A 12,302-nucleotide genomic window follows, 5' to 3' on the forward strand; every position below is an offset into this window, starting at 1 on the left:
TTTTCTTCAAACTGCCATCTAGCTGTGTGTATTATCGTTTCCAGAAAAACCAACTGAGTTTTTGTTGTTGTTGTTTTTTTAAAAATAATGCCAGGCAAAGGCAGGCCGCCACGCAGAGGCCGTGCTAGGGGCCGTGCTGCTATGCAATCCTGTGGCCCTAGCAAATTGCCCAGTTTTAAAAAGCCAATGACCCTGAACTCCCAAAATGCTGAAGAGGTAGTTGACTGGCTTACACAGCACACCCCATCCTCTACCGTTTTCTAACTTTACCACAACATCCTCCTCATCCTCCACTGCTATGGCCACCCCACGTAACACTTCCTCCACCACCGGTGCCCCTTCTTCACTGGAGTCAGAGGAGTTATTTTCCCATGAGTTCCTTGAACTGAGTAATGCGCAACCATTATTGCCAGAAGAAGATGAAGGAGATGAGGACGTTACACCAGATTTAATTCTGGCAGAGAACACGACAGAGATGGACATAATGAGTGATGAGGAGGAGGTCCCCGCTGCTGCTTCCTTCTGTGATGTGTCAGAAGAAATTGATGCATCTGAGGAGAATGATGATGAGGAGATTGATGTTTTGTGGGTGCCTAGTAGAAGAGAGCAAGAGGAGGGTAGTTCAGATGGAGAGACGGAGAGTCAGAGAGGCAGTAGGAGAATAAGACTTAGAAGAAGCAGGGAGGACAGCCCGCAGGGATCAGTAGGGCAACAACATGTATCGGCACCTGTGTTCAGCCGGCCAACGCACCCGCCATTGCCGCCAATGCCGCCAACTTCTACTGTTACCGCCAGATCGCACACTTCCAAAAAGTCAGCAGTGTGGGATTTTTTTAATGTGTGTGCCTCTGACAAAAGCATTGTAATTTGCAATGAGTGCAGTCAGAAACTGAGCCTTGGTAAGCCCAACAGCCACATAGGTACAACTTCTATGCGAAGGCACATGAGCGGCAAGCACAAAGCACTTTGGGAGCAACACCTCAAAGGCAACAGGCAAACTAAAAGCCACACTCCTTCTGGTCCAGCATCTTACTGCTCTACCTCTGCTCTCCTTGACCCGTCTGAACCACCCTCCACTCCGCCTTCCACCTTGACCACCTGTTCCCATTCCCAGTCATCTGCCACCAGCCAAGTTTCTGTGAAGGCCATGTTTGAGCGTAAGAAGCCAATGTCTGACTGTCACCCCCTTGCCCGGCGTCTGACAGCTGGCTTGTCTGCACTCTTAGCCCGCCAGCTTTTACCATACCAGCTGGTGGACTCTGAGGCCTTCCGCAAATTTGTAGCAATTGGGACACCGCAGTGGAAGGTACCCAGCCGCAATTTTTTTTCTAAAAAGGGAATACCACACCTGTACCAACATGTGCAGAGCCAAGTTACCGCATCTCTGTCACTTAGTGTTGGGCCAAAGGTCCATATGACTACTGACGCATGGTCCTCCAAGCATGGTCAGGGCAGGTATGTCACCTACACTGCCCACTGGGTGAACTTGGTAATGGCTGGGAAGCAGGGAATGGGTAGCTCAACAACAACAGTGGAGTTGGTGTCACCGCCACGGATTGCACGCGGTTCTGCCACCACCTCTACTCCTCCATCGCTCTCTACCTCGTCTTCTTCCTCTTCTTCTTCTTACTCTGCTGCTGGGTCCTCCTTCTCCTCCTCCACACCTGTGCACCCCCAGCTCCCCCTAGGCTATTCGACGTGCCAGGTACGCCGTTGTCACGCTGTCTTGGGGATGACGTGCCTGGAAAGCAAAAACCATACCGGATCTGTACTCCTGTCATCTCTGCAGTCACAGGCCGATCGGTGGCTGACCCCACACCAACTGCAGATCGGAAAAGTGGTGTGTGACAATGGAAGCAATCTGTTGGCAGCGTTGAGACTGGGCAATTTAACACATGTGCCCTGCATGGCACATGTGTTAAATTTAATAGTCCAACGTTTTGTCTCCAAGTACCCAGGATTCCAGGACGTTCTCACCCAGTCCAGAAAGGTGTCGGCCCATTTCAGACGTTCCTACACAGCCATGGCACGCCTTGCTGACATTCAGCAGCGCTACAACATGCCAGTCAGGCGTTTGATTTCTGACAGCCAGACTCGCTGGAATTCAACGCTCCTTATGTTGGAACGTCTGCTGCAACAACAAAGGGCCGTCAACGAGTACCTTTTTGAACTGGGTGGTAGGACTGGATCTGCAGAGCTGGGGATTTTTTTCCCCCGTTACTGGGTGCTTATGCGCGATGCCTGCAGGCTCATGCGACCTTTTGAAGAGGTGACAAATATGGTCAGTCGCACCGAAGGCACCATCAGCGACCTAATACCCTTCGCTTTCTTCCTGGAGCGTGCCGTGCGACGAGTGACAGATGAGGCTGTAGACCAGCGTGACGAGGAGCTGGAAGCGCACGATTTCTGGTCGGAATCACCAGAACGAACCCAGGCACCTGCTGCAACGCAGGGAGAGGTGCCAGAAGTGGAGTCAGAGGAGGAAGGTGGCTTTGTGGAGGAGGAGGAGGAGGACCAACAGGAGCAGGCTTCCCAGGGGGCTAGTGGTGACCTTTTGGGGACCCCTGGTCTTGTACGTGGCTGGGGGGAGGAGACCGTGGATGATGCAGTCCTTGATAATGAGGAAGCGGAGATGGATAGCTCTGCATCCAACCTTGTGAGAATGGGGTCTTTCATGCTGTCATGCCTGTTGAAGGACCCCCGTATCAAGAGGCTTAAGGAGAAGGACCTGTACTGGGTCGCAACGCTACTAGACCCTCGGTACAAGCATAAAGTGTCAGAAATGTTACCAACATACCACAAGTCCGAAAAGATGCGGCATTTACAAACCAGCCTGCAAAACATGTTGTACAATGCTTTTAAGGGTGATGTCACTTCAGGAACTCATCAACATTCCAGGGGCAGAGGTGCCAGTAATCCTGCCACGAGCACACCTGCAAGGACAAAGCCCTTTGGCCAGTCTGTAACGTCAGACATGCAAATGTTTTTCTGTCCAAGGCAGCGCCACAACCCTTCTGGATCCACCCTCAAAGAACGCCTCGACCGGCAGGTAGCGGACTACCTGGCATTAACTGCAGATATCGACACTCTGAGGAGCGATGAACCCCTGGACTACTGGGTGCGCAGGCTTGATCTGTGGCCAGAGCTGTCACAATTTGCCATGAACCTCTTGTCTTGCCCAGCCTCAAGTGTGCTCTCAGAAAGGACCTTCAGTGCAGCAGGAGGGATTGTAACTGAGAAGAGAACTCGCCTAGGTCACAAAAGTGTCGATTACCTGACCTTTATTAAAATGAATGAGGGGTGGATCTCGGAGGGTTACTGCACGCCGGAAGACTTGTTCTGACTTCTATGCAGCTGTCCTTCTCTTCAAGCCTCATGACTCCACACACAGCTGTCCTTTAGCGTCCTCCTCCCCTCCGCCACCATTACAAACTAGGGTGCAAACCCTACTGGTTTAATTTTTTCTGGCCTCTGTGCTTCAGTGGCTGCAACCAAAAAAACTGGGCAAACAATGTCTACAAGGTCAACGTATGGCAAAAAATGACTATTTTCAGCATTTATATGGCATATTTTTTCTGGCAACTGTGCTTCAGTGGCTGCGTCCAAAAAAATGCATATTTTCTGCATTTATATGGCATAATTTTTCTGGCCTCTGTGCTTCAGTGGCTGCAACCAAAAAAATGCATATTTTCTGCATTTATATGGCATAATTTTTCTGGCCTCTGTGCTTCAGTGGCTGCAACCAAAAAAATGCATATTTTCAGCATTTATATGGCATAATTTTTCTGGCCTCTGTGCTTCAGTGGCTGCAACCAAAAAAATTTATATTTTCAGCATTTATATGGCATAATTTTTCTGGCAACTGTGCTTCAGTGGCTGCGACCAAAAAAATGCATATTTTCTGCATTTATATGGCATAATTTTTCTGGCCTCTGTGCTTCAGTGGCTGCAACCAAAAAAATGCATATTTTCAGCATTTATATGGCATAATTTTTCTGGCCTCTGTGCTTCAGTGGCTGCAACCAAAAAAATTTATATTTTCAGCATTTATATGGCATAATTTTTCTGGCAACTGTGCTTCAGTGGCTGCGACCAAAAAAATGACTATTTTCAGCATTTATATGGCATATTTTTTCTGGCCTCTGTGCTTCAGTGGCTGCGGCCAAAAAACTGGGCAAACAATGCCTACAAGGTCAACGACGTTGACCTTGTAGGCATTGTTTGCCCAGTTTTTTTGGCCGCAGCCACTGAAGCACAGAGGCCAGAAAAAATATGCCATATAAATGCTGAAAATAGTCATTTTTTGCCATACGTTGACTCAACGTATATGGCAAAAAATTACTATTTTCAGCATTTATATGGCATATTTTTTCTGGCAACTGTGCTTCAGTGGCTGCGACCAAAAAAAACTGGGCAAACAATGCCTACAAGGTCAACGTATGGCAAAAAATGACTATTTTCAGCATTTATATGGCATATTTTTTCTGGCAACTGTGCTTCAGTGGCTGCAACCAAAAAAACTGGGCAAACAATGTCTACAAGGTCAACGTATGGCGAAAAATTACTATTTTCAGCATTTATATGGGCATATTTTTTCTGGCAACTGTGCTTCAGTGGCTGCGACCAAAAAAACTGGGCAAACAATGCCTACAAGGTCAACGTATGGCAAAAAATTACTATTTTCAGCATTTATATGGCATATTTTTTCTGGCAACTGTGCTTCAGTGGCTGCAACCAAAAAATTGGGCAAACAATGTCTACAAGGTCAACGTATGGCGAAAAATGACTATTTTCAGCATTTATATGGCATATTTTTTCTGGCAACTGTGCTTCAGTGGCTGCGTCCAAAAAAACTGGGCAAACAATGCCTACAAGGTCAACGTATGGCAGTTGTTTAAAGAGAACAGTAGATTACTAGCCAGCAAAGCTACCTAAGCTAAAATGTCCCTCAAATCCCTGCAGACTTCTGTCCCTCCAATACAGAGCAGTATCAAGCAGATTACTAGCCAGCAAACTTACTATCATCTGTCCCTGAAATCACTAACAGCTCTCCCCCTACACTATCTCTTCCAAGCACACACAGGCAGATTTTTCAGATACATTTTTGCCCTTGATCCCCCTCTGGCATGCCACTGTCCAGGTCGTTGCACCCTTTAAACAACTTTAAAATCATTTTTCTGGCCAGAAATGTCTTTTTTAGATGTTAAAGTTCGCCTTCCCATTGAAGTCTATGGGGTTCGCGAACCGTTCGCGAACCGCTCGCATTTTTGCGCAAGTTCGCGAATATGTTCGCGAACTTTTTTTCAGACGTTCGCTACATCCCTACTGCTTGGAAGGTAGTTTTGTGTCCTGCTCCAGTGCCCAAAAGTATATCAACTGCTTTTGTTTGGCCTTGCCACAGACAGAAGCTTTGATGAAAAACAGAGAGTTTTCATACTTTCGGGCATTAAAGCACAAGCTGAAAATCCTCCTAAGTAACACAGCCAGTGGCAGTCAGAACATCATTACGAACAGCTGTCAGGTCAGTGGGGGAAACAGGAGATACTATTGCCTTTATTTCTTAAACAGGTCACATTTTTAAAGCAAGTAAAATGGTGCAATGTTTATATATATTCAACATGTGGAGGTGAGGGGGGTACAGTACGTTATTTACTTTTTATTGTATTGACCAACAACAGAACCGTACTGAAGTATTTCTCTGACATAGACTTCTTAAAAGAATGATTTCCATGATGTGACCCATTTGAATATGTTTCTGTCATAGTACAAATGCTGGTTCTATGACCTATTTTTATTCACGCTCATCAAGGTTCCAGCTGTAGAGTCTTCCAAATATTTTAAATGGTTGAAGGGGAAGAATATCCTGCTAGTTCCTGAACCCCCCAATAGTTTGTTCCTTGCCCCACCAAGTTTCATTGTGGCTCCTGATTAGCATGCGTAATCATTCAAGTTAAAGGGGTTGTTCACCTTTGAGATAACTTTTAGTATGGTGTACAGAGTGATATTCTGAAACAATTTGCAATTGGTTTTCATTTTTTATTATTTGTGGCTTTTGAGTTATTTAGCTTTTTATTCAGCACCTCTTCAATTTGCATTTTAAGCAATCTGGTTGCTAGGGCCCAAATCCCCCTAGCAACCATGCATTGATCTGAATAAGAGACTGGAATATGAATAGGAGAGGCCTGAATGGAAAGATGATAAATAAAAAGTAGCAATAACAATACATTTGTAGCCTTACAGAGCATTTGTGTTTTAGATGGGATCGGTGATGCCCATTTGGAAGCTGCAAAGAGCCAGAAGAAAAAGGCAAATCATTATAAAGCTTTTAAATAAGTAATGAATCCCAATTAAAAAGTTGCTTAGAATTGGTCATTCTATAACATACAAAAAGTTACCTCAAAGATGAACCACCCCTTTAAAGGGCATTTACTAAATAAAAATTTTTCTCCCATCAGAGGTGCAATCCAATAGAGCCGGAATGTGGGAAACAGTACTTTTCAAATAATTGCATCCGAGTGCTGTGCATTGGAAGGGAACTTCTAGTGTGGGAGGCCATGCTGGAGCACATGTGTGTGCAGAAACCTAGAGCCTGTTTTGTATCAAATGGTGTCCTTAAATACAAATGGGCAGATTTATTATGTGGTGTATCCACCACACGTCACTCCGCATTTTTTACGAACTTCCGCCAGAAGTTCCTTACGAAGGTCTGACGCAATCTGAAATAATGGTGGCAAATCTGGCATTTAATTTACAAAATTTTTTACAGTTTTTTCTGCAAATCTTTTTTTATACCACATAATAAATAGGCCCCAAAATCCTAATTGGCCTATTTATAAAGGTATGTTTGTTTTATGCCACAATAACACCTAAAACTACTCTATCATTTCACAGCACTTTATCAAAGCCTCATGAAAGTGTTAATGTTATGTGTAAAGCAATATTATTCAACAAACGTTTTTATACAGCCTTTTTTCAGTTATAATGTCTTTTTATGTCAGTATTTTACACTCAGTTTATCGTTCACATAAAGCCATTGCTCAGCTTTATAAATGCTCGTTATTGCCATTGAAATATTGGGATCATTTCAATGACATTTTTTACATTCCTTCATAAATATGCTCTATATTGAACATAATAAGAATATTTAGCACTTACAATCAAAATGATCTTTTACAGCACAATCCATGTTAAAAAAAACCCTGAAGACACGTACAGAGAAAAAAGAAAACAAATACACATACAGTATACTATACCATCCAAATGGAAAAAATTATACAGGAAACTTAGTGCAGCAACAAGTCTGAAATGTAACCTATATTATTTAGAGTACCAACCCAAAAGACAATATAATGTGCTAAATGAAGGGTATTAAGTACAGTTAAGTACAAACTATTTTTTGAGTTTTTGAGATTAATTCAAAATCTAGCAGACAGAATGAAAATAATAGATAGAATGTTATTTTACTGCATGAAACTCCAGTTGTTTCATATAAGCACACATTATAGATTTTCACATCTTCAAATTTTTCCAAATTTTCAATAATCCTCCAAAGGCTAATATCGAGCCAAATATTCTGTTTAAGCCTGTAAGTAGTAGGAAAACATGGTTGTGTAAATATTGTAATATTTTGTTAGTGTGGGCATCAGGTGGCGTTCTTAAGTAGCAGAAGCTATAAAAAAGGAAGGCAAGATATCACTTCCTCTTTGACTTATGAAAAGCGATAGTGCATGACGTTGGGAAGCCTGAAGTAGGCGACCTCAGAGAAGTAGTTAATAGGACAAGTTAGGTTAGACCAGTGATCCCTAACCAGTGGCTCACAAGTTGCTGCCAGTGGCCTCAAAGCAGATGCTTCTTTTTGAATTTCTGGCTGTAAGGAAAATTTTGGTTACATAAAAACAGGTGTACTGCCAAACAGAGCCTCCTGTAGGCTGCCAGTCCATATGTCCATATAGAGGCTACCAAATAGCCAATCACAGCCCTTATTTGGCATCCTGGGAACTTTTTCATGCTTGTGTTGCTCCCCAACTATTTTACATTGATAACAAAAACAGTAGTAGGATAGAGTTGTTGGCCGCTGAGGCTCCTGTATGGATGCAGAGAGGGGCCAGTGTCCTGGTGAAACCTCACCCAGTTAGGGACCCAGTGGAAGAGGGACTAGTCTGTAAAAAAAAGGTACAGTATTGCTGCCATGAAGGAAGGAGCGGGAAGTTGGCAGTAGGCTGGGATCCATCACGTTGGGAATACTAATTGTTTTCTGAGTGTGTCATGAGAGAGTACAGGTGGAAAGAATCAATATGAAACTGTTATTTAATGTTCTTGTGCTCAACAGAAGTGGTGTATGAACCTCTAGGTTAATCATAACTAAAGTAGTATCAAAAGTTCCTTTCCATTTTGACTGTGGTGGGCTATTGGGCCAAATATCCCAGGAGGGCATGTGCCATCTAATTAAAAGCCCTCAGAAGCTACTATTTAAAAAAAAAAGATAGTGAAAATACATTTGCAAGTGTTGAAGTTACTTTAATTACAATACGATAAGCCTCCGATTTCAATGTTAAAATATTATGGATTAAAAGAGCAGCTTAAAGACATGAATGGTCAGGCTGTACATAATGAATGCTGGGGTTACAGAAAAAGCAATGTAGCTACAGTGGAAGAGTCTGCAGTATTTGTTACATTTTACTCCAAAGACTATCAAGCTTGATATGTATAATATTTCATTTAATAAAAATGAAATTTTGGTTTTTGCAGCTAAATCATGAAAAATAATTACCTTTTTCTTTGAAGCCTCTGATTTCTTTGACATGTTTCTTAACTTTTTATGCAGGTGGTTGAGTACCTACAAAGATAAGGAAAGAAGGTTCATTTTTCTTCACTGGATAAAAATCGGTAATCATGAATAATACTGGCATAACACTCTATTTAAAAGCTAAACTGTAATTAATCATAAACCATGTTGCTCAGTACAGGATCTGTTCCTGCAAAATGAAGAGATGTGTAAACAAGCAGACATACGTTTGCAATCTATATTTTTAGGGTGTTGCATTTTACTGAATTACTGAAATTCGGGCGGGAAAAACCTGACCCACACATCACTTAAATAGAATGCAGGCAAGAAAGAGCTAAATGTTGTTGTCTGGTTTCCACTCTCTTCCATGCAACAAAAGTAGAGATTGGTTAAACTTAATAAGAGGGTTTTATTGGTGTTATTTTTGTTATTTTGTGAACAAATTGAACTATTCTAAAGTCAAGTTTCAGTTCTTTAGTAGTATTATACTCATACTGTGTATATTATACTCATAAATAAATCAATCCTGTTAACAGTTATACATGATTGCATCTTCTTCAAATTGTTATACCCTCTGTGCAGATTTTTTTTTTTAAAGTTTCGGACCATTAGCCGATTCGGGGTTGAAAAATTCAATGTTTTTTTCCTTCCGACCAGAAAAAAATGGACTTTAATAAACAACCCCCTTAAAGTACAGGTATGGGATATGTTATCTGGAAATCCGATATCTATAAGCCTCAGAATTACGGAAAGGCCATCTCCCATAAATTCCACAATATCTCTCTTTTTCTCTGCAGTAACAAAACAGTACCTTGTACTTGACCCCAGCTAAGATATAAAGTATCCTTCTTGGTTGCAGAACAAGCCTATTGTGTTGAATTCATATGTAAATTATGTTTTAGTTTTTAGTAGATTTCAAATATGGAGATTGCTTATCAGGCAAACCCTGATAATAGATTCCATACCTGTATGAGGTCCTTTATATTTACATTCCTTCCCTTGATATTACAATTAATTTCATGCAGAAGTGAAGAAGTCAGTATCAGCTCCCCTACGTAAACGACATATTCCTCACATTCAAGGTCAGATTTCTGTACGCAGCGCCCCGAGGCCTCAGGGTAGTGCTCTGTGTTCCCCATGAACTTTAGGATGCGGCTGGGTGGCATGCCACCCCTAAAATTTTGCTGCTCTAGGCCCAGGCCTTTTTGGCCTTGTCACAAATCCGGACCTGCTCACATTCCTACCCCATAAATCAGCAGTCCCCAATGTTTGGTACATGAGTCACATAAAAATATAAACATACAATTCACTTGGCTTTCATGCAACCAAATCTAGCCTCCAATCTAGGAATTTAAAAATAAGCATCTGCTTTGAGTACACTGGGAGCAACATCCAAGCAACATGTTGCTCTCAAGCCAATGGTTGGGGACCACTGCCATAAATGATGGGGCAGAGGAAATGGATAAAATAGACCCCTAGTTGTGTAACCTCCTTCCTCTAAAATCCTTGTGTCTCTGCCCATCTTTCTTTAAATCTTAGCTGAGCACCTTATACTGAACACTAGCAGTTTCATGGATTACTCCACAACTGTGGTAAGCTCTCAAGCATACTGTGGGCTGTGCTTCAAGTTTAATCATTGGTGGTCCAGCTAATTGAATCATGATCACAGCCAATTTGTATTACAAGAAATCAAATTTCAAACAATAAATAACTTACGATTCATTATATAGTGGTTTATACATCTGCTTCCAATAGACTCTAGCGTGACTTTTGCTTGGCTTTTTAACATAAATGTTTTCAGAAAGTTCTTTAAATTTTTTAAGGGCCAACTCTTCTGCCATACTACCCATATTTAACATTCTTATAGTTACTGTGTCTGCAAATAAATATGTAACTAGTGCTTCAACTTCCTTTTAAGGAGTTGTATGTCAACTGGCAACACAATGGTAGACTCTTTGGTGACATCTACAAGATTGTTTACATGAGGTTCAGGAGTGACCTGCTTTTTATTGATCACAGAGAATGTTTACAATATTCACTCTTTTTTCATTCATATGCCATGGATCCCTTGTTGACCATCATAGACCTTGTGGGTATCAAGACCTAGTGATAAATTTAGGCCGCTGCCTACCAAAACACACAAGGTAGGATAAACAGAGGGTAAAGGGCATGGCACACATAGCGCAGTGAGCTTGGCAGGTGTCATGTCAAGCTGCTTCATGTCCTCTTTACAGCAATATGCATATGTTCTAAGCGTTGCAAAATGGCATGAAGCCCACTCCACTACTATGCACCTTCAGTCAGGAATAACAGCATCTTCTGTTTGGTGATTCCCAATGGTTCAGTTAGGAAGTATAATCTGTGGAAGGCACCTTGGTTGTCAAAAGGGGTTTGTTCTCTCTTAATGAAAAATACAAGTCAGCTTTCAGGTGTGCATTACTGAGTTATACAAGTATCTCAATTTTACTCTGGAGTAAGAAATAATCTGGGATTACTACTCTTGATAGTACCTAAAATCTGAAAATTATAACCTAAAAACCTAAAAATCTATAAAGTATTTGGAACCCCTGTTTCAATTGAAGTCATATCTCAGTATGCATTGAAATCAATTTCCAAAGCTCAGCTTGATATCCTGCTATTTTGATTTCTAAACAATAAAGATTTCATTTATTATGGCTACATTAGGAAGCTTTTATAGATTAAAGCATTGCATCAGATATTTTTTTTTTTCATTAGGAAAACAATTGAAAGTTGCCTTTCAGATGATTTCTGAATAAATGATGAAAAATTTAAATGACTGCTTCTTTTCAGACCTAACCACCCTTTCAAATTATTCTGTTTTAAAATTGCAAGGGATACATATTTTCTGATTTGCTATTTAGAAATATGGCTAATAAATGTAAGTAAGACTGTGCAACCCCTTTCAGGTGAAGATAATGCTTTCCAAGATCACAGTCTCACTTATGATTGCCAGGAAAAGCACTATTTGTCAAAATAGGGTTAGAACTGCACTTGTAAAAGCACCAAGCTAAGCTCCCTGGTCTCGGCTCTCACTTCTGCCTTTAACCGCCGCCTTTCACCTCGGGAGGAGCCCTCGGCTAATTGGATACTGCCAGGTCTTAACAGAGAGAGGAGCAAAGCTAACGGTTCTGGACTAGCAAAGGGGCACGATCGTCTCACCAGGATACTGAAGGAAGAACACCACCAGAAACAGGCAGGCCGGGCCAGCACAAGCAGTTAGAATAGTCAGACAGGCCAGAATCAGATTAGAGATCGTAGAATAGTCCGAGGACAGACAAGGGTTTCAGGATTGGAGAGATCAACGTAGTTTCAGGCAGGCAAGGTCAGGATTGGAAAAGTCAGAGTAGTTTCAGGCAGGCAAGGTCAGGATTGGAGAGATCAGAGTAGTAAGCAGGCAGGCAAGGGTCAAACACAGTAGATCAAACAGGAATCACAAGCAATAAACACCCAGGAACAAACTAATTGAACCTTACAACGGGCAACTTGCTGAAAACTA

General features: G+C 41.9%; 1 protein-coding gene across 1 annotated transcript in view; it reads right to left on the reverse strand.

Moving 5' to 3' along the window:
- galr1.S (galanin receptor 1 S homeolog) overlaps nt 1-12,302 on the reverse strand; it is a 71,594-nt gene that overhangs the window by 24,264 nt on the left and 35,028 nt on the right. The window contains exon 2 of the mRNA XM_018223589.2: nt 8,771-8,836. Coding sequence (XP_018079078.1) covers nt 8,771-8,836 — 66 coding nt within the window. The remainder of the gene's footprint in view (nt 1-8,770; nt 8,837-12,302) is intronic.

Source organism: Xenopus laevis, chromosome 6S (genome assembly GCF_017654675.1).
Source record: "Xenopus laevis strain J_2021 chromosome 6S, Xenopus_laevis_v10.1, whole genome shotgun sequence".
Lineage (NCBI taxonomy): Eukaryota > Metazoa > Chordata > Amphibia > Anura > Pipidae > Xenopus > Xenopus laevis.